The sequence below is a fragment of the Lepidochelys kempii genome, chromosome 11 (genome assembly GCF_965140285.1).
Source record: "Lepidochelys kempii isolate rLepKem1 chromosome 11, rLepKem1.hap1, whole genome shotgun sequence".
NCBI lineage: Eukaryota > Metazoa > Chordata > Testudines > Cheloniidae > Lepidochelys > Lepidochelys kempii.
Genome location: NC_136390.1, coordinates 15,739,890 through 15,764,481, shown reverse-complemented (window position 1 = coordinate 15,764,481; position 24,592 = coordinate 15,739,890). Strand labels below are relative to the sequence as shown.

The 24,592-nt window shown below is 39.2% G+C and overlaps 1 protein-coding gene across 2 annotated transcripts in view; it reads left to right on the top strand.

The window, feature by feature from the left end:
* DPP10 (dipeptidyl peptidase like 10) overlaps nt 1-24,592 on the top strand; it is a 451,471-nt gene that overhangs the window by 394,708 nt on the left and 32,171 nt on the right. For both annotated transcript variants that reach the window (XM_073305257.2, XM_073305256.2), the window contains exons 10-13: nt 3,181-3,278; nt 16,482-16,605; nt 19,864-19,902; nt 21,033-21,140. In XM_073305257.2, the coding sequence (XP_073161358.1) occupies nt 3,181-3,278; nt 16,482-16,605; nt 19,864-19,902; nt 21,033-21,140 (369 nt within the window). The remainder of the gene's footprint in view (nt 1-3,180; nt 3,279-16,481; nt 16,606-19,863; nt 19,903-21,032; nt 21,141-24,592) is intronic.

The following is a 24,592-nucleotide window of genomic DNA, read 5'->3' as shown; positions in this document are numbered from 1 at the left end:
TCAATAACAATTTACCTTCCAGTTAAACATAATTTATTAATTAAGCTTGTGGTTAGGCAACATGGATAGTTAAAAGTTGTTGTTTAATACAGGATTTCACTTTACGTTATGCAGAAACTGTGACATGCTCACTTGGGATCTCACTCTGCAGTCCTTACTCACACACAGTAGTAATTACTCAAGACAATAATCCTGTGGAGTGTAAAGGAGTAAGTGCGAGTAAGGGTACCAGAATAAGGACATCTGTAGGGTTGACATGCTTGGAATTAAATGTGCGTTATATTTTCCACCTAGGAGCATATAATGAATGATATAATCCATTGCCAGAGAGGTAGAGTGAACCATTTTTGAATTAAAAACAAACAAAAAAAACCCAAAAAAAAATAAACTGTGTAAAGTTTTTGCATATATTTTTCATTGTCACTGCTGTTTCAATTCCGAGTTCTTGCCAGAAGTAGAAGTGTGGGAAAGCCATTCTGGTGGCATTTCTGGCCTCACTGGAAGCTGAAAGAACTCAAAATCTCACACAAAATATTTGCCCCCGAACCTTCAATTACAGACCTTTGCACCATAACTCACATGAGTCATCTCTCTGCAGTTAATGGAGCCTACTCACATGAGGAAAGTTACCCATGTCCTTTTGTGTTTCAAAGATCAGCCCGTCATTTTGCGGACACATGAACTTCTAGAGACTCAACCTAAGTGATCGTCTAAATTTCATGTTTGCCTATAATTGGTTCAAACATACATCTGACTCCTGTCCTGCACCTCTCAGATATGGGTGGACATGGGATTTAGGCTAGAAATGTGATGAGATGAGTGCAATTTCCAAAGAAAACGTGTGTTGGTATTTCAGTGAGGCATCTTTTAAAGACCACACTGGGTCTGTAAATATCCCTACAATGAGCGAAGTGCACACAAGCTAGTTTTTTAACTAATAGTGGTAAAAATTGTGGGTTTGATCATTTTTTTCTTGATCCACAAATACTTTTGCCTATTCTGCATTAACAGGAAGTCCCCTCCTCTGCAGCAGCGGCATTGCCTCTTCTTCTGCTTCCCTGGGGCTCCTTGGAAAACTCTCTGTGGGTCCTGAAATCTGCACAGTAGAGAGGGGTTGGGCAAAGTGGGAAATAGTGCAGGATAAGGGGCTTTACAGCATCTTCCCACTGGCCCTGCGGAGCCCAAAGTTAACAGTACTCAATTTTCTGACTCTCTTCCCCACACACACACAGCCCACCTGAAGAGAGTAAGGAGACTCTGGTGATGGTCACCACCTGGAGAAGCTCTACTGGGGTTACGTTGCCAGAGAATGGAGATGGGAGGAGCCTGTAATGGAACTCTGGAGCGGCCGTGGATTGAAGTACAACACATCACACACGGGGTCTTGACTTCCTGTGGATCCTCAGTCTTTATGACCTTGGCATAGGACCCTTCCCCACACCCTAAAAAAAAATGGGAAGAAATGCAGTGAAGATTTGTTCTTCCCTAGCTCCCTACCATTTACGTTAAATTATCCGTATCCTTTTTTCAACAAGATGATTAGCCAGCACATGATTACTTTAGGGATGCTAATTTAAGGAGAACTACATTTATTTCTGTGTGGAACACAGGCTCCACAGTAAGCCATGAATGATTCTAATAAGACATAATATTTTAACAGTTCTAGCAGCTATGGAGTGAACCCACATAGATACCTAGTAGCTTGATCCCAGAATAAAAAAAAAAAAAACGTATCCAGATCTAAAAGCCATTTTATTCTGTAAAACTGAAAAGAGGATATGATTTTACATTTGTGGAAAGTACAAGCAGGAGTCCCATTACCACTCCAAATTAACTGAGCATTTCAGAGCTACTCGGAAGCAGGCAAACTGCAAATAGATATTTTATTATATTTTACAAAATCTTATAAAGTTCTACAATCTAGTGTTTATTTATTGGGGTAGTGCCTCCGAAACCCAGTCATGAATCCGGACTCCACTGTGGTAGGTGTAGTACAGATCCAGAGGAAAAAGATGTTCCCTGCCCAAGAGTTCACAATCTAAATCTCAATACAAGACAAAAGACAACGTGACTACAACAGGCAGATGGAGGAACCCAAGGAAACAATGAGACAACATTCATTACCATGATAGGCAGTAATCTGAGTAATATCTATATTATTGATAATGTGAACCTCAAAATATTTGAAGGTGCAGGATACCATCTGACCTACCATCCTCTCCTCCCCAAGACATTCCATCCACCACCACAATCCTATTTATCACCCTCTCTTTGATTGTTCCCCTTTTGTCAGCAGCAGTCTTTAGAGACATGAGAGATCCTAATGGTTCTTCCTTGGCTGCCCCTAGCATGAATGTCCAGGTTTGAATATTAGATCTATTACTAGAACAGTATTACAAAGCTCATTTAAACTGGACTTTTAACTACCCAACAAGAAAGAATGCCAACGGTGCTTTCTTGGGATGTATGCATCTTCCTGCTACAGTTTCACATGGTCTTACCTTCTGGAATCTTAGGGCTAGTCTACATGGTGCAGCAAAGCACTCTAGAGGGATGTGGATTTTAAAGCAGTTTAAGGTGTTGCACTCTAACTGCCCCATGTAGATCCTGATGGCAGGCTCTTAACAGGGCTACATTAATGCAAACTAGATACCTTTTAGAGCACACCACCATGGTTTGCACAGGGTAGCTAGAACTCATCACATTAGAGCTCTCTACAAATCACAGCCCTCTAAAGTGCTTTGCTGTGTAGACAACCCCTAAATCCTAAACACCATGGGGTATATTCTGCCTTTGAACATGCATAATTCTGATAAAATATTAATGGAATTTCCATCTACATACAGAACTCACAAAATACTTTCCCAGTTAGTGTCATTTGAGTGGTCAATTTTTTTTGCATTACGGTATCTGTCTTCAGTGAATAGCAGCATGATCGATAGTATATACTCACTACTTTGGGTTTTGAGCTACATTTTCAATTGTGTAGTTGATTGACTCAGCAATTTGTGGGAGATAATGAGACAGAATTTTATTGTTTTCAATTGAAGATCACTTTAAGGGTTTTCAGGTTATGAAAAACATATTGAAATATATGTATTCCTTAAGTATATTTAGCTGTCAGTATTTCCAGTGCCTCTACATTACATGCTAAAATTTCTACTTCCTTTTTTTTCAAAGGCAGGTCAAACAAACCCAACAGTAAAGCTGTTTGTAGTCAATCTATATGGACCAACACATACACTGGAACTCATGCCACCTGACAGCTTTAAATCAAGGTATGTAATTTAATTGTTTTGCGAAACTCACGACTATCTCTGAGACCATCTCTTTCTTTATAGACCAACACAAAAGCTCAATTTAACTGGAGAGCTCTTGATATTCATCCCCAGGGCTGAGCATGGTGATGAGCACAGTATTAGAATCTGAATAGAATAGAACTCCATGGGATGGGCATCCTTAGTGGAAGTCCCAAGTATGTAGAATATGCACCTTTCTGAGATCCATCAGAGCCCAAATTTATTTTCGATTTATTGCACTAGATATTTACCTCATCAGGGAGCTAAGATTCTAGAGAAATGGTAGAGGGCAGAGGGTTGTGAACAGAGATTTTGCTTGAGGTCAGTGTAGAACAGAATTATGCCATTTGTTTGCCCTGTTCCCACTTGCTGGCAAAGTTGGTTTCAGTTTCTGTGATGCACCTGGAAAATACAACAATGGGTGCATTATCAATAAATAAAATAAATACATTTTGATAAACTTTTTTAAAATGTAAAGTGATATATTTAGGAACTTTTCAAATCATTAGACATAAAGGATTTAGTTTATTCCTGCAGCCATATCACCTGTCAGATCCAAGCAGATCACATAAACTAAGCTGTGATCCTGTCTGATCACATAGGCTAGGCTGTGTTGGACTTTGTCAATGTCTGCTACAGAGATCTCTGGGCATAAGTAGGTGCTTCAGGAAATAGTGAGATGATTTACTAGGTGTGACTCCTCCTCCTTTTGAGTCAGTACTGAAGTAGTGACAGCATGGTGCTGCCAGGAATTGTCCTCCTGAAGTTACTGTCTTTTGCATGAGGCATAAAGCTGAGCTCTTGACCCCCTATGCTTATTAAAGATCTTTTGGAACTTGCTTTAAGGACAGGAGAGTTTTAATTAAAGTCTTCCAGCCAAATTCCAATTTATATCATTATATTCTGCCAGCCTAAATTCCCATTGCAGCTTCAGCTCGCTATGATAGTCCATTTTACTTCTTGCCCTAAATTGTTAGGTAATGTTATTTGGTGCTATTGAACAGCGCTGACTGCATTCTAGAGGTAAAGGAGGCCGTCACTGTGTATCATCACCTTGCCCTTCATCACAGAACAGTTTGAGGCTTATTTAAATATTATTAAAATAGTTTGAGCTCTCCTGCTAAAAGGTGGTAAATAAGATAAAGAATTATGTTACCACTAGTCCAAAAAAGCAGGGCATACACTTTGTTGTTTGTGCAGTTCTGCAAAGCCTGAACGGTTTTACAGTTTTTAACGGGTTCTTTGAAATGGCCATGACATTAACACTATGGGCCTGAATTATCACAGTTTCATACTGCTATAACTTCATTGACATCAGTAGAGCTACACCAGAGTCCTATGGTAATAATTCAGGGGTGAATCAGGTCCTGTTAGTTGCACATGCTGGCATGAATACTTACTGTTTAGATAAAAGGAATGATTTTGAATGGACTGTGCTTGCTGAAAATAGATTTTCTCTCTGAAAATGGAGCCTTTTATGAAAGACATGAACACAAATCAAATGTTTGCTAACTGGTCACTGGCAGAAGCAACAGCATATGCCCTTCTAAATGAGCTAAAAAAAACCCTAACAACCAAAAAACAAAAACTGGAGAACAAACTCTTAAATGAAATGGATTAAAATTGTTCTTTAAATCGTACAAAGCCAGTGAAAGTATCAGTTATATACAGTGGAATTCTTGAAATCTTCAAGAAAAGAAAAAAGAAGCACATAAATTTACCAGTTTTGTAAATTCATTCTTGCTCCTTAAGTGATCTGTTTCTCTCAGAGTAAAACAAAATTGAATTAATTAAATGAATATTGACATTGTTCAGTCTTTCTTTCCATTCTGAGCTGTAAAGCTAGCAACAACTGAATTCACAGATTGTCCTATGTGGTCCTACAGGGACTCACTTCCCAGAGTTTGAGACTTTGGTGTGAAGCTCACTCTAGCTTTACTAAGACTAATGTTAACATTCTCAGTTCTCTTTGGGATACACTCAGTTAAAAAAAAATCCATTCTGCTGTTGCATCATGGAAACCAGAGCAAGGCTGTACAAACCTGGAAAAATCAATTTTAATTTTACCTATTAAAGCATAATGCCCTAGTTATCTAAAATAGAAAGTTGACATAGGTATGAGTCAAGATTCGTTTGAAAGTTGTGATCTGCAACTCGCATTCAGGTAAACTGAATGTTTGTCAATCTGAGTCTTACGTGCACATAAAACATGTACAAACATGAGAGAAGTCAAGAGTTGGGCAGGGCTTTTAATGATTCTGATGCTTTAGTATTAACTTGTTTCAGGAATCAGTGTTTTGCAGTCCCATTAGTAATAAGATCAGCAACGTGTTTCTCAAAAAAAACAGTAATGGGAACCTTTAAAAATTCTCTAGAGTTCGGTTCACTTTTAGGGATATTTTTTATATAGAACTTTTAGCAAAAAAGTCTTTCTGAAAATAGATATTGTGCATGCCTGAACCACTAAAGGTGACATATACTTCTCTGTGTTCCCCTAAAGCCTCACTTAGGGTGAGGAATTTAGGCCCAGATCTTTGAGTGCAGTTGAATCACGCTCAGTGCAGGATCTGAGAGGGTGGCAAAGCATGATCTAGAATCTTGTTAGATCCCTAACATAAGTGAGAGCAGCTTCAGGGCTGCTTTAACCTATCCTGGCTGCAAAAGCCCCATAGAAGCCTTCTTCCAGCCCAGAATTGCCTAAGTGCTCTGGGCATTTCCCCCTATACATGAGATTGTCGAGTATGGTGTAAACTGGCAGTATGAGACTGGGATTTACCTATGCAAGCATGTCCCTGAAGTAAATTACTGTTTTACACTGCGAAAGTGGTACAAAGGAGCTGGAGACCCAGTGTCAACAATCTCATCCTTAAAGTGTCTGTGTTCTGAAAAGTAACTGCAAAAATTGTATCACTCAATGTTTCTATTCACAGTGTGTAACTAGATCCGTTCTTCTTCAATGACATAGTTTTTTACTACATTTTATGTCTCTCAATTTCTTGGGGCCCATACAAGGAGTAATGTCTGTGCAATACACAGAATTGTTGACTAAGAACCCAATTCTGTCCATGGAATGGATGTTTTGCTCTTGATTTTAATGGGACTAGGATCAGGTCCTATGTTCCAATTGTAAAGCCAAATCTCACTTACCTATACCTTTGCAATCTTCAAAGACAGATGTCAATAGCACAGTCAGGATGAAAAGATGTCATGGTATTTTTTTTTTCGAATCAAGTTATAAACACTCGAAAAATTGGATTTGTGTAAATACAGATAAAATGTAATAACACTGCTACGAGACTCCACTATCGTCTTCATTGTTTGCAGTATTTTCACATCATCAGATTCATTTATATATGTATTTTCTGTTTGTGAATGTGGGGGATGGGGTAGTTAGATATTTAAGAACTGGAAGGAACCTCAAGAGGTCATCTAGTCCAGTCTCCTGCACTCATGGCAGGATTAAGTATTATCTAGACCATCCCTGAAAGGTATTTGTCTAACCTGCTCTTAAAAATATCCAATGATGGAGACTCCGCAACCTCCCTAGGCAATTTATTCCGGTGCTTAGCCACTCTGACAGTTTGGAAGTTTTTCCTAATGTCCAACCTAAACCTCCCATGCTGCAATTTAAACCCATTGCTTCTTGTCCTATCCTCAGAAGTTAAGAAAAACATATTTTTTCTTCCTCCTCCTTGTAACAACCTTTTACATACTTGAAAACTGTTATCATGCCCCCTCTCAGCCTTCTCTTTTCGAGACTAAACAAACCTATTTTTTTCAATCTTCCCTCATAGGTCGTGTTTTCTAGACCTTTAATCATTTTTGTCACTCTTCTCTAGACTCTCCAATTTGTCCACATTCTTCCTGAAATGTGGCACCCAGAACAAAGGCACTTGCAACCCTTCGCAGCTTGGTATCATCCACAAACTTTATAAGTGTACTCAGTATGCCATTATCTAAATCACTGATGAAGATATTGAACAGATCCAGACCCAGAACTGATCCCTGCGGGACCCCACCCATTATGCCCTTCCAGCATGACTGTGAACCACTGATAACTACTCTCTGGAAACGGTTTTCTAACAAGTTTTGTATCCACTTTACAATAGGTCCATCTAGGTTGTATTTCCCTAGTTTGTTTATGAGACAGTCATGTGAGACAATATCAAAAGCTTTACTAAAGTAAAGATATACCACGTCTACCACTTCCCCCCATCCACAAGGCTTGTTACCCTATCAAAGAAAGCTATCAGGTTGGTTTGACACGATTTGTTTTTGACAAATTTTGACCGTTACTTATCACCTTATGATCTTCTAGATGTTTTCAAATTGATTGCTTAATTATTTGCTTCTTTATCTTTCCAAGTAGAGAAGTAAAGCTGACTGGTCTGTAATTCCCTGGGTTGTCCTTATTTCCCTTTTTATAGATTGGCACTATATTTGCCCTTTTCCAATCTTGTGGAATCTCTCCTATCTTCCATGACTTCTCAAAGATAATTGCTAATGCCTCAGATATCTCCTCAGTCAGCTCCTTGAGTATTCTAGGATGCATTTCATCAGGCCCTGGTGACTTGAAGACATCTAAATTGTACAAGTAATTTTTAACTTGTTCTTTCCCTATTTTAGCCTTTTCTGATCCTACCTCATTTTCATTGGCATTCACTATGTTAGACATCCAATCACCACCAACCTTCTTGGTGAAAACTGAAACAAAGAAGTCATTAAGCACCTCTGCCATTTCCAGATTTTCTGTTATTCCCCTTCTCCCCCCCACCCCTGCCCAATTGAGTAATGGGCCTACTCTGTCCTTGGTCTTCCTGTTGCTTCTAAAGTATTTGTACAATGTTTTCTTGGTACCCTTTTTGTATCCAGCTAGTTTGATCTCATCTTATGCCTAGGCCTTTCTAATTTTGTCCCTACATACTTGTGTTATTTGTTTATATTCATCCTTTGTAATTTGACTTAGTTTCTACTTTCTGTAGGACACATTTTTTTTAAAATTTTTAGATCATTGAAGATCTCCTGGTTGAGCTAGGGTGCTCTCTTGCCATACTTCCTATCTTTTCTATACAGCAGGATAGTTTGCTCTTGTGCCCTTAATAATGTCACTGAAAAACATTTAAATGTTTCAATTTGAAATGACTTTTTGTTTAGAAATGTCCTTCAAGTTCATGGAAGAATAAATAAATAAATTCTGAAATCAATATGAAACATTTTGTTTCAGGTCGAATTAAACTTTTTGTTTGACTTGAAATGATTTTTTTTTAACTTTTCAATTCATTGTCTCCCCTACCCCCCAACCCCGATTTTTCAGAAATACCAGCAAAGCAACAAATCAATGATTTCCACAGCTCTAGCTCTAGTCCTAGCTCTGCTTATAGACTTGTTATGTGATGGGAGAATTCATTCCACCCTCTGTCCCCTCATCTTTAAAATGGTAGTAACAATCTACCAACAATCTAATCTACATCACAGGCTTGTTGTAAAAGAGTAAGCCATTAAGATCAGCATAGCAAATGGATGGAACATGTTATGTAAATGCAAAGAACTAAAGTATTGTAATTTAATCATAGACATTATGGTCATCTGATCCTTCCCATTGAATACTTTCAATTCCTTAAGCCCTTATCTGTCATAAATTTCCTATTTAAATTATTATTTATGTTATGTGTGTGTATTAGGGTAATAACCGGGACCAAACTAAGACTGATAACTCATTCTTCTAGGTGCAGTGCAAACACATGGTAAAAGTCCCTTCCCCAAAGAGCTTAGCATCTAAGTAGACAAGAGAGATGTAGAACATAAGAACAGCCATACTGGGTCAGACCAAAGGTCCATCTAGCCCAGTATCCTATCTTCTGACAGAGGCCAATGCCAGGTGCCCCACAGGGAATGACTAGAACAGGTAATCAGCAAGTGATCCATCCCCTGTTGCCCATTCCCAGGTTCTGGCAAACAAAGGCTAGGGACACCATCCCTCCCCATCCTGGCGAATAGCCATTGATGGACCTATCCTCCATGAATTTATGTGGTTCTGTTTTGAACCCTGTTTTATTCTTGGCCTTCACACATCCTTTGTCAAAGAGTTCCACAGACTAACTATGTGTTGTATGAAAAAAATGCTTCATTTTGTTTGTTTTAAAACTGCTGCCTATTAATTTCATTTGGTGACCCCTAGTTCTTGTGGTATGAGAAAGCGTAAATAACACTTCCTTCTTTACTTTCTCTCCACCAGTCATGATTTTATGAGTCAAGATGATTCAGTCTTATCCCCCCTTAGTCATCTCTTTTCCAAGCTGAAAAGTCCCAGTTTTATTAATTTCTCCTTACATGGAAGCCATTCCATCCCCTTAATCATTTTTGTTGCCCTTTTCTGAACCTTTTCCAATTCCAATATATCTTTTTTGAGAGGGGGTGACCACATCTGCACACATTATTCAAGATGTGGGCATACCGTGGATTTATATAGAGGCAGTATGATATTTTCTGTCTTATCTATCCCTTTCTTAATGATTCCCAACATTCTGTTTGCTTTTTTGACTGTTACTGCACATTGAGTGCATGTTTTCAGAGAACTATCCACAATGACTCGAAGATTTCTTTCTTGAGTGGTAACAGCTAATTTAGACTCCTTCATTTTACATGTATAGTTGGGATTATGTTTTCCAATGTGCATTAGTTTGCATTTATCAATACTGAATTTCATCTGCGAGGTTGTTGCCCAGTCACCCAGTTTTGAGAGATCCTTTTGTAGCTGTTCACAGTCTGCTTGGGACATAACTGTCTCGAGTAGTTTTGTATCATCTGCAAATTTTGGCACCTCAGTGTTTACCCCTTTTTCCAGATCATTTATGAATATGTTGAATAGGACTGGTCCCACTACAGACCCCCGGGGGGACACCACTATTTACCTCTCTCCACTCTGAAATCTGACCACTTATTCCTACCCTTTGTTTCCTATCTTTTAACCAGTTACTGATCCATGAGAGGACCTTTCCTCTTATTCCATGACAGCTTACTTTGCTTAAGAGCCTTTGGTGAGGGACCTTGTCAAAGGCTTTCTGAAAATCTAAGTACACTGTATCCACTGTATCTCCCTTGTCCACATGCTTGTTAACCCCCTTAAAGAATTCTAGTAGATTAGTGAGGCATGGTTTCCCTTTACAAAAACCATGTTGACTCTTCCCCAACAAATTATGTTCATCTATGTGTCTGACAACTTTGTTCTTTACTATAGTTTGAACCAGTTTGCCCGGTACTGAAGTCAGACTTACTGGCCTGTAATTGCCAGGATCCCCTCTGGGGCCCCTTTTAAAAATTGGCGTCATATTAGGTATCCTACAGTCATTTGGTACAGAATCTGATTTAAATGACAGGTTAGAGACTACAGTTAGTAGTCCTGCAATTTCACATTTGAGTTCCTTCAGAACTCCTAGGTGAATACTATCTGGTCCTGGTGACTTATTACTCTTTAGTTTATCCATTTGTTCCAAAACCTCCTCTAATGACATATCATTCTGGGAGAGTTCCTCAGATTAGTCACCTAAAAAGAATGGCTCAATCTCCCTCACATCCTCAGCCATGAAGATCCGTGCAAAGAATTCATTTAGTTTCTCCGCAATGGCATTATCATCCCTGAATGTTCCTTTAGCATCTCAATCATCCAGTGGCCCCACTGCTTGTTTATCAGGCTTCTTGCTTCTGATGTACACAGTGTGGAAGACAGGAAGTATTATTGCCCCCATTTTGCAAATGGGGAACTAAGCCACAAACATATTAAGATAAGAGGTACTTAGCACCCACAACTCCAGCTATAGTTAATGGTAGCAGCAGTTGCCTAGCATTTCTGAAAATCAGGCCCTAAGGCCCCATTCCTCAAACACCTTTAAATGCCTAAGCACTTGGAAGATCTGGGACTAAGTGACTTGTCCAAAGTCACTCAGGGAGTCTGTGGTAGATCCATCAAACTGTATCTCCTGAGTCCCAGGTTTTTTTTCCTTAACCAAAAGACTAGCTTTCTTTCAATATAGCACGCAACAGTACTTGATTGTAATGAGTTTGGTTACCTTGCAGGGTTCATTTCTAGTTGCACAGTATTAACTTTTGCATCAGTGTCCATAAGTGCAAAAATTTCCCATTAGTACTCATAAATGCATATAGTACCTCTTTCTAATACACAGCAGTATAAATAATTTAAAAACACAATATATATTTTAGGAACTCATTCGTAGGACAAGAATCTAGTGTTTACCTTTCTTAGCAGACAATCTGCCAGCAAACTAAAAGAGCAACACAGCGTAGCTTGTTCATGCTAGCACATGCTGTACTTATTCAACCAGATCCACAACTACTTCATACAGTCACCATACACTAGGGTACACCATCATTCCATTGCCACAAGTTTTAAGTAACAGAAACTTCCTGCTACTGTAATCGGTAGATATGTTTCACAACCTATTCATTGGCTCTAAATTAGACTTCAATTACTTCATTATAGCAAATTGTCTGAATTTGCAAAATTGGATTTTTTTCTTGGACAGATTCTTATTTTAAAGCTCAAAACATTTTTTTCAAACTATTCTAATTCAAATCTAAGTATCCACTCTTCAGGCGAATTTAGATTGTGAATGTAACTATGCTTTCAGAGTAATTCAATGCAAATCCCTTTTCTTTGTTCAGATTACTGTCTCTGTTGACTTTGCTAAGCACTTAGCATGGCAGGCAATAAGATAATGCACATATCTTCTCATTCACTAGGTTCCCCAAACGCACAAGTGAGATCAGAGGATCATACATTTTTAAATGATAATTAATGGGTTAGCATATTATTGTGGTGTGAACATAATATAGTGCTCAATTTAGACCACCAAATTAAAGGAAAAAATTGTAAGAAAAGATTATTGCTCTTTCAACTGAGTGTATCTCAAAGAAGGATGGATTTAGTATCTCTGTGTGTGTGTATGTAACATACACGCACACATATATATACACATATATGTGAGTCCTGTCTGTTGCCCAACACTACCAATTATAAGACCCTGTTTTCAGCTCATAACTTTGTCAAACTTTAACCATTCATTCTGCAAGTTTGTGTGGCTGGTGTCTGCCCTAGGCTGATATATTAATTTTCAGCCAAAATGGCTAAGCCATTTCAGAGAACGAGGCTAGAGAAAATGCATTGCTTCCCTCATATTCAAAAATGTGGGTGACTTTTTCTTTCAACCTCCTTAGTGCTCCCACACTTTGGAGCAGGAACTTGACATGTGCTGGTGGGGTGGGAGGCGGGTGGTCTTTGTTTCAGAAATATGCCTTGTAGTGTCCCCATGAAATCTGAGCAAATTTAGCCAGTTTATAAACCTCTAAAAATTACAGTTTGCACATGCTCTGTAGAATCTCTTTCAATTTCAGCAGCTAAAGACTCTGAAGAGTCCATACTTACCAAGCATGCTCAAGCCTCTCTCAGCTCCTAATATTAACCAGACTGTGTATGCACCATTCCCACAGAGTGATTTAGTATGCCCATTCCCCCACAACTCCTGTATGTGACCAGACTGTAGATGCACCATCCCTGCAGAACAACTGGGCATGCTCTAGCCCAGAGTCATACGGACAAAGCCAGACTTTCTCTCTAATGGCTGCTTCCAGCTGATATGGGCCAGGGTGGGGCCAGGCACTAAAACTAAGAGCAGGGAACCAGTTTCTCCTGTGCTCCAAATGACCACCCCCCCACCCCCCTGAACCCAGGCAGAATGGAAGATGAAGCTGTCTGATTCAAATGCAGAGAGGACAAAAGCCAGACTGCATGGGGAAAAGCAGTAGACAAGGACAAGGAGTCTGGGACTGGGACAAGGAGTCTGGGACTGGCTGGGCAAGAAGACTGTGAGCTGGAGTGGAGGGGTGCTTTGACTGGGAGCCAGGAAGAATATGGAGGCTGGGACTGGGAGCTGGAGGAGAGAGGTGGCTGAAACTGATGGGACAAGGTGGCTGGGACTGGGAACCAATGAGGGAAATGGCAACTGGAACTAGGACCTAGTTGGCTGGGAGGGAAAACACTGAAATTAGATGAGGAGCTGTGGGAGGGAAGGAGACTGGGATGAGTAAGCAGTAAAGGGAGACCGGGGTAGGGAAGACTCATTTGACAAGGAACTGGAGTGCAGGGAATGAACTGGCACAAGAAGCTAGGGAAGGAGAAAACTGAAACTGAGAGATGAGGGGTGTGGGTGGAATACTGAGACTGGATATGGAGCCTGGGAAGGAAGACTAGGACTGGAGCCAGTGTGGTGGGGTGGGAGGGAGAAGAGATAGATTGGACAAAGAGCCATAAAAGGAGATTAGGATGGTTGGATAAGGAGACTGGGATGAAAACCTGTGCCACTTTGTATAAATAAATAATTATTCAGTGGGGCAGAGACTGTAACCCTGGTCTGACCCCTCCCAAGAGAGTGCCCTAACCACCAGGCTATAGAGTCTCTCTCTCTCTCTCTCTCTCCCCACCCCACTCCTGTCCAATGAATATTTATTATTTATACCAAGTGGAACAGCTTCAACAGGAGCTATTGTGACAGATGCACTCCTGAATACCCCATAGCCCTGTGTCTATGGCACTCTCCTGGCTGGTGAGAGATCGGGGTTCAGGTCCCTGCTCTACATCAAGCAAAGGAGGATTTGAATCTGTCTCCTGCATCCAAGGTGAATGCTCGAACCACAGTGTGATTGGGTGAAAGAGGGGCACCACCACCGCCTGCTCCCTCTCCTTGGTTTACCTTGAGAAGGAACTGACCTGATTTAGGTATCTGACTCCAGGAGTGGGTTCACAGCTGTGAATTCCGAGTGGAGGGAGTCACCTCAGGGTTAGGTGCCTAGTTCCCTTTGGGGGCGGGGCTTAGGCACCATTCCTCTGCTCAGCATTTCCTACTGGCTACGCCATTCAGCATGTTGGCTTCTGTGAATCCCTAACTCTCCCCATGCACTGAATGGAGAGTCTGCGCACTTCACTTTTAACATTACAAGATGGCACGATGCCTAACAGTGAGACATTGCAATTGCTAAGTACCCCTTGTGAATCTAGCCCCAGAGGGCCAAATTAAGGTCGCATATGCAACCTTATATCTGGCATTTTTTAAAAATTTTAAGTGTTCGACTTTGAAACTTTAATAATGTTCTTTTTGTGTATGTGATAGATAGATACAAATAGATTCAACCAAGTACAGGAGTATGTACTACAGGTAAGCATTACTTGGAGCTTGTCAAAATATCATGCAACATCAATTTATAATTCCAGAAAGACACATGTAGGGGGGAGCTTCTATAAACAGGTCATAGAGTAGTGAAATTTGAAAGTAGATTTTTTTTTGTCAGTAGACAAGAAAATTAAAAGAATTTTTAAATGGTCTGTAATTTTTCACGTATTGTGAACTAGAAGTGCAATTAAAATTGTGGGTTCACACGATATTTGTTGGAAGGTCACCTTATGGTTTGATTTTAACCATTGGTTTGATGTGGCTTGATGTTAAATATTCAAAATACAAATACTAACCCCCTACTCACTAGTTCCAGTCAGCATGTCAGATCACACTCTGGAAGAACACCCATATCACCTGGAATCAGGTGGAAAAACAGGGAAGGATAGTCCCAGGCAAGGTGTGCCAATTTAGTTATTCTACCACATGCCATAAACATGGGGTCAAATTCAGACCTGGGGCATCTGCATTGCTTTCCTGGGCCCATTATCTTTTGTGTGCAGCATCAAAGTCCCACAAAACTTTCCTACAGGCCACAAATTGGCCGTCTGTAATGTAGTAAGATGTTTTTTGACTCTATAATTATAAATAGCTGCTGTTAACAAGTAATGAAGCTTCCATCAAAACTACATTACAAAACTAATTAAGTGCAAGCTAACAGCCTCAGTTTAAAGTGGGACTGAATTTCTAGACACATTGTTTAAGTCCAATGTTGAGCATTTCTCAGCTGGACCGTAGGAGCTGCCAGCTGCCATAAGCAGTGAATTGAAGCAAGCACACCAAGTTTCTTTGTGATGACAAGCTGCAACAGGCCGCCTTAGTAACATCTTTAGTTTGACAGCATAACAGGATTTCTGTAGGAGATAAGTAGATATTCTGTGTCATTAAAATCTGTGTGTTGGACTCCTTTGCTGAGCCAAACATGTCTGGGGATGGACAGTTTGTCTGGTATTACAAGTTATTTGCTACAGTGAAAGTCGACTAACAGTGACACAGTGTCTGACTTCTCTTCACTTGGTCCCTGCATAGAATACTTACAGTGTATCAATGGCATTTTAAAATGATCCCACAAACCTTGCAAAACAATGGTGGGCTTTGTGGTTTTGTTTTGTTTTTGTTAGGGAGGGATTGAGTGTTTGTGCAAAAGTTTGTTTCTCTTAGTTTGATGTCAGCTATATGTCCAGGACAGAGAAGCGTCTGGCATAGCAAAGAAATACGGCAATCTGCAGACTATTTTTGAAAACAAATGCATTCATTACCACATGTGGTTAGTCTAGGAAAGTTCAGGTGCAACATCTGGTTTCTGTGTAGGTTCTCCTTTTACTTATTTGCTTCTCACACTAAACAGAGAAACGAGAATGCAAGTAAATTTACTCTCCTTTTATTCTGACCATGACTCAGTGGCACAGTCCTCAGTGCTTTGCTCTAGCCTCTCTTCTGTTTCATAAAACACCTTACTAACTTGCACAAAGTTAAGCACATGTTTATGTGGTTTGCTGCATCAGCATCAAAATGGACAGTATATATTTTTGGGAAACTATTTTAAATATGGCAGTAATTTGACATATTTGCAACCTGTATTTTATATAGTTTAAATCTTCATTGAATAATTTATTGCATACAGTCATGTGGGACAAAGTCTGTAGAAGGTGCATATGTCTCACGGCTACTTAAAAGATTACAAAATAACTGCTAAAGGAGCAGAAACTTCCCAGGCAAGCAGCATGCCATAACCACTATTCCTAGTGGTGGCATCCATGACCCAATATATTTGTCATTTGGGTATCCAATTCCATCCCTCAATACTGATGTTTTCACAGGGAGCAACTCAGTTCAGGCTTTGTTTTCCAGATTTGGTCTACTTACTACTATAATTTAAAACGTTACACAGCCGTATATAAATTATATGACCACTATATTTTAAAATTTATGTTTACCTCAGAGAATACTACATCACTATGGTAAAGTGGGTAAGCAATACCAAGACTGTGGTGAGATGGTTAAACAGACCACAGAACATTTCCATTCTTACGGTTTGTGAGACCACGACTGGGGCTTGTAGCAAGGTAAGTCAGATTTCCTTGTTTCTTTCTTTCACAGATTATATTACTGATATTTATCCTTATCACCAGAAATAGGTGTTTGGCGTTTAGTCTTCAGAATGTCTTTTGATGTCGTAATTACTAACTAAATATAATCAGATAACATGGAGATAAATGAAAGGATAGAAATCCAGATTTTATAATGAAATGATTTAATGCAATCAGTAAAATCGAGAGACCTAATTTTCAGAGTTCCTACGCTTTGTTCAATATTTAACTTCAGATGATCATCACCTCTGAAAATCAGGCATTTTACAGCTAGCTAAGGCAGAGGCAAGATATATCCCTTCAGGTACTCTCAGCTGTCCAGTCACTGTTTTTTCTTTCCACATAGTTCCATTCCAGACCTTAGTATCTATAAAGGTTTGCATGGATTTAAAGGAAAGATGCAGGATAGTCCCCAGAGGCTCATCGTACCTAAACAATATATTTGATTGTTAAGATAACGCTATTTTTTAAAAATTGAAATTGACATTTCTGGGAAGACTGGGGAGAGGTTTTTGTGGGCTTCAAAGGAAATCACATATGGTGACTGTCAGGGAGTCATAAGGGTGTGTGAAGGGGAGCTAAAGTTCAGAACAGGTAGTAGAGAAGATAACTTTTGTTTCCAAATTTCCTGCCGTAGAAGGAGCCATTGCTAAGATGTGATGTTTCCACAGGAGCCCAAAGTTGAAATAATATTTCACTTTTTATCCTGTAATTTAGCCATGATAACACAGCTCTAAACAGTGGCCAGTCCCATCAAAAGGAATGTTTATTTTAATGCTTTTGCTGCTGATTCTGACAGCATCCTCTGTGTGGTGATAGGATGTGGCACCATTTCAAAACAGAAGCTTTTTCACAAAGGTTCAGGACATGGTTCCTCGTTTTCCCCTCACACAAACATGTCTCCATACCTGGCAGGTCCTGCTTGAATTGAAGACCATAATAACAATCCCCTTGAGTTCAATAAAAACAGGACTGGAAACTAAGTGTTCATCCTATGATGACCTTTCTATTTCCAAAGACACGTGCACCCATCACTCATCCCTCTTTATACTTTTTTTAATAAGTCTGGGTGCCTTCAGAAATATTTGTGAATGTACACCTTCAGATGGACCACAAAATGTGACAGGTAAAGGAGAGCTTGCGGGTGTTGCTGGAGTGTGATTGGATTGTGTACAAGAAAAAGAAAAGAATATTGTATAACACCTTTACACTAACTGCACTGTAGCACCTCTCAGAAATATTTATTTCATTCGTCTTGATTCCTGTCATAACTGGGAAAAATATAAAAAAGCTATATAAAAGCTGTAGTCTGCACCTGTCATGGCCCTGAGTAGCTGTGTCCAGTCCCTCAGGTGCACCCGTTTCAATACCCACAACTTCTCTTTTCCCTGGGGTGAAACCCAACAATCCAACCACTCACTGAATGGTTTCCAGTTGGGATCATGTGGATAGTAATAAAATGCAGTGACACAGAAGCAGCTTCTTCAAACAAAGTAGGATTTATTTGCCAAAAGGTTCACAGCATTGAGAGAAGTGGATTTAAAACAACAAAGAGACCCATACACCTACTGTCTTACTTACACTTAGCATTCATCACAAGCCCCTATGCAGACGTGTCTTAGTCTTGGTGCCCCCTGTTCTCTTTGGGGAAGAAGTTACAGCCTTCTTGCTGCAGACATTTACTCTCAGTCAATCTATGTCAGTCTGCAGCAGCTGACAACTTCCTTGCACCCCCTTCCTGAGGCCAACATATTTAAGGGTTAGGATTCCTTTGTATGCTATGCTTAGCCTTGGGAAGAGTAAAGCAGTTTAGCCTGGATAGAGGCTTAGATAACTCTGATAACACCTTATCTTTGCCATTGTTTTGTTTCCTATTGGTTTCGTTCTTACAACCTCATTTTGATCTACCTCCATATCAAGTAACCCACATAAACAAACACAGAGGTATGCACAATACTCATAAAAAATAACTCAGATATTTCCCACTTTGTCACAGCACCCATTAGACTGAGGGAAAGTTTAGCCATTGACTTCAGTGACAGTGGGACAAGACTCATGGCTTTCTAACTGAACTGAAAAATCCTCAGTGCAAGAATGTTTTACAGCATATATTACCATTTCAGTGCTAATGCATATGCAACTTTTGTAAATATCCCAAGAGTTTATCAGTATTCATTTGCAATTCCAAAAGGATTTATATCAAAACAAATGATCCAATTATGATAGCCACTTGAATTTTAGTTGATCGGACCTCACTTCTAGGGGTAGATCCTCAGCTGGTGTCAGTTATCATAACTTCAGTGCAGCTAAGACAATTCATACCAGCAGCAAATCTGTCCCATATTATTTTACTAGTAGATATATGGAGTACCTGGTTGTATGGTATGATGTAAAGGCAATGGCCCTATATGCAGCATGATATAGTAGATTCTAAGATTTTGATGTATTCATTAAACTATTACCCATGAAACTAAACTAAACTATGACTCATGAAAAACATGTTTCAGATGAAAACAAATGATAGAAATCTGGTGCTGGCTGTTTAGCCAATGTTGCTGAAGGTCCTAAAAATTTCCGGTTGTCAGATGATGCCTAGAGTTAAAAACCAAATATTACTGTCTGTTCAAAGCTTTTTGAAGCTAATAAAAAAGGATTTTAAAAGATCTTATGTCCCTAGTTATCCTGGAAATTCAGAAAGACAACTGTACTTATAATTAAATTATCATCTGTTATAACCTTTTAAGTATTGTGCATTTTGGGGATAATGTCAATGGAAAGACTAGAACAGAGCTTCTCAAACTGTGGGTCAGGACCCCAAAGTAGGTCACAACACCATTTTAATGGGGTTGTCAGGATTGGTGTTAGACTTGCTGGGGCCTGGGGCTGAAGCCGAAGCCCGAGGGTTTCATCCCTGGTGGTAGGCTCAGCTTCGGCTTCAGCCCTGGGCAGCAGGGCTCAGGTTGCAGGCCCTCCACTCGGGACCGAAGCCCTTGGGCTTTGGCCGCAGGCCCGAGGCAGCTGGGCTCGGGCAGGCTCAGGCTTCTGTTCCTCCTCCTGGAGTAGTGTAGTAATTTTTGTTGTCAAAAGGGGGTCATGGTGTAATGAAGTTTGAGAACCGCTGGGCTAGAGCTCTATAACACAGGACACAAACATTAAATATAGAGAGTCATTTTGATGAAAGTGAGGATTTTTTTGATCTGTATACATTTCATAAAGATAATTCTTCTCTTTTAGAAATACGAGATTACATCAGAAGTGTGGCTTTCTAAACAGGTACTGTATGAATGATGTTTGAAATATGTAATGCATTGCTGCTTCTATTGTTACTTTTATCTCATTATTTGATTTTCTTTAATGAAATGTAAAATGACATTTCTGTTAAAATAAAATAGTCACTTTTTAGGACCCCCACATTAATATAACATATGATCATCAGAAAAATGACTGTGTAAAAATTACTTCTGTGTGCATTGAGTAAGATATGCTGACTTTTCAGATAAAAATGTTTTTACTCCTTTTTTCCTCCTGTTCAAAATTGATGCAAAGGAATAGAAGAGAAAGAGGTTGTATAAGGCTCCAGAGGAATGCTTGAGAATAATATGACAAAGTTAACACACATGAATTGTATGTAGATCCAAAATGTCAGCAAATGGTTCCACTTTCACAGATTCAAATAAAAAATCCAACAGATTGCAAAAATGGATGAAACATATTTATTTAAAACACATTTCAGGTCCCATCTTGTAAGCTGTTGAAGAAAAAATCATTAAAAATTATGATTTTCTGGTTGGCGGTGTCCCTTTAACATTTCTATATGATGTTGGATTAGGGAGATGAATAACAAGCAAAGTTACTTACACAGTTCAACAGTCAATGATAGGGCGCTGATTCATCAAAGCATTTACATGTGCTTATGTCCATCCAAATTCAGAAACGGTGGCTTACGTCCTGTAAAAGCCAACTTTGTTTTGCTGAATTGACATAGTAGACAACATTTGTCATCATTATCAATAAAACTTGTTTCTTTTATTATACATATGTCCGTAAAGGAAACTCTCTAGTATTTCCAACACTAGCAAAAGAGGACAATACCAAAAATCACATGAGAGAGAGTCAGTTTTGTGAGATTTTCAGCCCAAATATTCAGGCAAAAGAGTTTTGAAAAAGTGTCTGAATTTATAGCTGCTGAATTGAACCATATCTCAGAACCCTTTGAGGTTTAGCCATTCTAGTTCCATTATTTTTACCATGGTATATAGACACAGTTATGCTGAAATCAGAAGGACACCTCTTTAACTTTCGTGTAAGCAATGACAATCCAGAGATTTAGGTATCCAAGCTGATTATTTGATGGAGAGTTTAATACACAGTTTGAGACAAATTAAACAATTTTATATTTATAGAATGAGGAGCCAGTTTTCTCCAAAGATGGAAGTAAGTTCTTTATGATAGTCCCAGTGAAACAAGGTGGCCGCGGTGAATTCCACCACATAGCCATGCTTATTGTTCAGGTAAGTTTTTGCTTCAGTTCATATTTTTGGGGAGTGGTTGTATAAATCCCCAGGCATATTGGTAAGGGGCGTCCCTGGTGATGTCTTACACAAAGAAAAGACTGCCCTAAGTAGACACTTGAGAGCCTCCACATATGTATAATTGGGATAGCCTTTTCTCTGTCGTGACCACAGCTCTTCTGCAAGACACATTTGCAGCACCATGTAGTCAGGAAGGTGGATGAACTCTCTCTCCATAGTAGGCTGATGCCAAAGATGCTCAATAGATCTGTCAACAGCAGGCACTCACAGCACCTGGTAGTCAATCTCTCTTCCTGTCTCCAAAACTAGTCATAAAGGTTGTTTGCATTCTAAATCCTCTATAGCAAAGTAATGCTCTGTATTAATCCAATAAGTTCCATATGAATATAGAAATCAAGGAAATCTTCAGAATGCCAATTTTACTTTATATATATATATAGTCATATATATATATATATATATATATATTTAAATGTCAGTCCAGAACTCTGGGTGCACGCACAAAATTTAATTGATAAAACATATACGGGAACCAATGTCCAAATCTGAAACCCTCCAAAGTTCAACCAGACTAGAATTCTGCCACTTTCAAGTGCTACATTTTCCAATGACTTTGACTTCTTTGGGTTATCCCCCTGGGACAAAGTGTGCAGTGTGACCAGAAGTTCCAGTAGATTTGGACTGTGGTGAACTAACATAGAAAGTAAGGCCCAGATCCTCTAACAGATTTTGGCCCCTAATTTCAACTGAAATTAATAGGAGTGAGGCATCAAAAACCCTTGGAGAATCTGAGCCTAAGTTATAGAGCTGAGAATTCCTCCAGCTTCCACTTAAATCAGGGGGCTGATAATTCAGGTACCTGAGCTGATCTCAATAGGACACAAGAAGAGAGGGGCCATATCCCAGACAATTTATGCTGGGATTTTCAAAGGAGCCTTAAGGAATTAAAATAGCAGCCATTCATGATACCAATGCTCCTTGGTGTCACACGCTTACGATGATGTTCATGTTGATCTCAGTATAAAGCATGTTGTTCACAATTCAGTGTGCAAAAAAGAAAGAGCAGTTGCACCTTAACTTATCACTTTGGGCTTGTTTACACTGGCACTTTACGGCGCTGCAACTTTCTCCCTCAAGGGTGTGAAAAAACACCCCCCTTTGTGCTGCAAGTTTAGCCAGTGTAGACAGTGCCCCAGTGCTGGGAGCTGCTCCCTTCGTGGAGGTGGGTTTTTTAGAGCGCTGTGGCAGCACTTTAACATTGCAAGTGAAGACGTGCCCTAAGATTTTAGAATGGGAAACATAAGTGTATGTGTCAAACTTCCATCGTTCAATAAACCAGTGATGTGCATGAAAATCAGAGACTATTACGCTAATGTAACAATCAAGGCAGTCCTATTTAGGCATCTTTCCCATTGTATGGTGCTGTGTAGCCTGCAAAAGTGTTTGAAATAATAACAAAATGGAGGGAAAATATCTTGTAAGGTCACACTAAATGTTAGTGCCGATAAAGAGTTTGGAGTGAACTTGTAGGCTGGTCCTGCTTTGAGCAGGGGGTTGGACTAGATGACCTCCTGAGGTCCCTTCCAACCCTGATAGTCTATGATTCTATGATTCATTAGACCTAACCAAAGTTTTGAGGAAACTCAATAAAGGCCCCAATTTAATAAAGCATATAACCACACGCTTAAATCCATTCCTGTTTGGCAAAGAACTTAAGCACATGATTAACTTTAAGGACTGACTTCAATGGGACTTACACATATCCTTAAAGGTAAACATGTGCTTAAATGCTTAGCAGTCCATCCCTTTTCAGCAGAATAAGGACATGGGGGAATATACAACTGCAAAGTGGCAAAGACCTCAGATTGTTTGGGCCAAATTCACCACAACTATGAATAGGTCTAATTCTGACTTCAGTGGAATTGTACTACCTTACACTAGTGATGAATTTGTTTTTTTAATGTATAGCTGCTCCTCGGAGTTAGTTTTTATCTACATATATACGAGGAAACCAGACATTCCATATACTGATCGTTATTCATCAGTAAGCAACACTCTGTATGGTAATGGGGCTGATATGGGGCAATAAAGGATAGGAAATGTGTTTATATGCTGTGCTTTGCACACTGTATTAATCTGATTGTCCATTTCTAAAGCAAACATGGAGACATGAAAATTATATTAACCATTTCACATAAAGTCTTTTGTCATATCAAATATTTGTCACACTTTGTGTGAGCCACAGAAGCATAACAGTTGCCTCAGCAGAATTTTAAATAGGTGGTTAGTACACAACATCGTGAAAACCAAAATCCACAATGAACACTTGCAGTAAACAATGGAATGTTATGTTTAATTGCCCACTTAAGATCTTTCATTGGTAATGTTAAGCAAAAGTAAGCATTGTAGACACAGGAGAAGTTAAGCAGTTTTATTGCCCCCAACATAAAAGTCTAACAACACAGAATTAAACTTTAACGATCAATGCACTTCTGTTTCAATTAATCATTGGGGTTTGGTTATCCAAATGAAGCACAGCTAGTGAGATATGGTGGTTTTGCTTAGAACATCTTAAATCAACCTTCTTAATGCTAAGTTTTAGAAAAGCTATCACACAAAATGTCAATTACATAACCAAATCAGGTTATCAAAAGCATCTAATTTAATTTATCTGGGGCACTATTTTAAAAAGTGTTAGAGCCTATCAATTTATTTACTTGTTGAATGTAAAGTGTTCAATCTGTGTTATGTTCCCAAATACCTTTAATAATTTATATCATATTGAAAAGAAATTAATTAAAAAATTGGACTGAACCAGGAGTGATATGTCTATTGGAAATTCTTAGTTAGTTTCCCTCCCCTCCTCCCCGCCCCAAAAAATACAAATATACAGTGGTTCTTATTTTCTACCATAGTATGAGAATTTAAAAGTAATTTAAATGATTTGAGGCAAAAATTGCAAGCAAGCATAATAAATTATGTATTACAGCTGTAACCTTGAAAAACGGCCACACTGTTTAATACTGACCAGCAGTATAAACCACAGTTTATTTTGGAATCTGTGATTTCAGAACTTAAAAATTCTCTTCAGTGCTGCCACGGATGGAACTTTGTTATAAATGAAGAGTCCTCTAGTCTCTACCATCTAAGCAGACAGGAAACACTCACTCATTTCAATAGTTTCTAGATGCCCCAACTAATGTCAGTACCCCCATTTTAATGGAATATTTCTTAATATAGATACATACAGCACCTAGCACAATGTGGCCCTGATCTCAGATGGGGCCTCTAGGAACTACTGTAATACCTTACACTCGCCGTACAATTCTTTCCCAAGCAGTCTTTTTTATTTTCTCAGTGGTTGAGACACTGTAATTCTAATGACTGGAAGTTTAGGCTCTGATAGTTTAAATGCAAATATAACAGGTGGA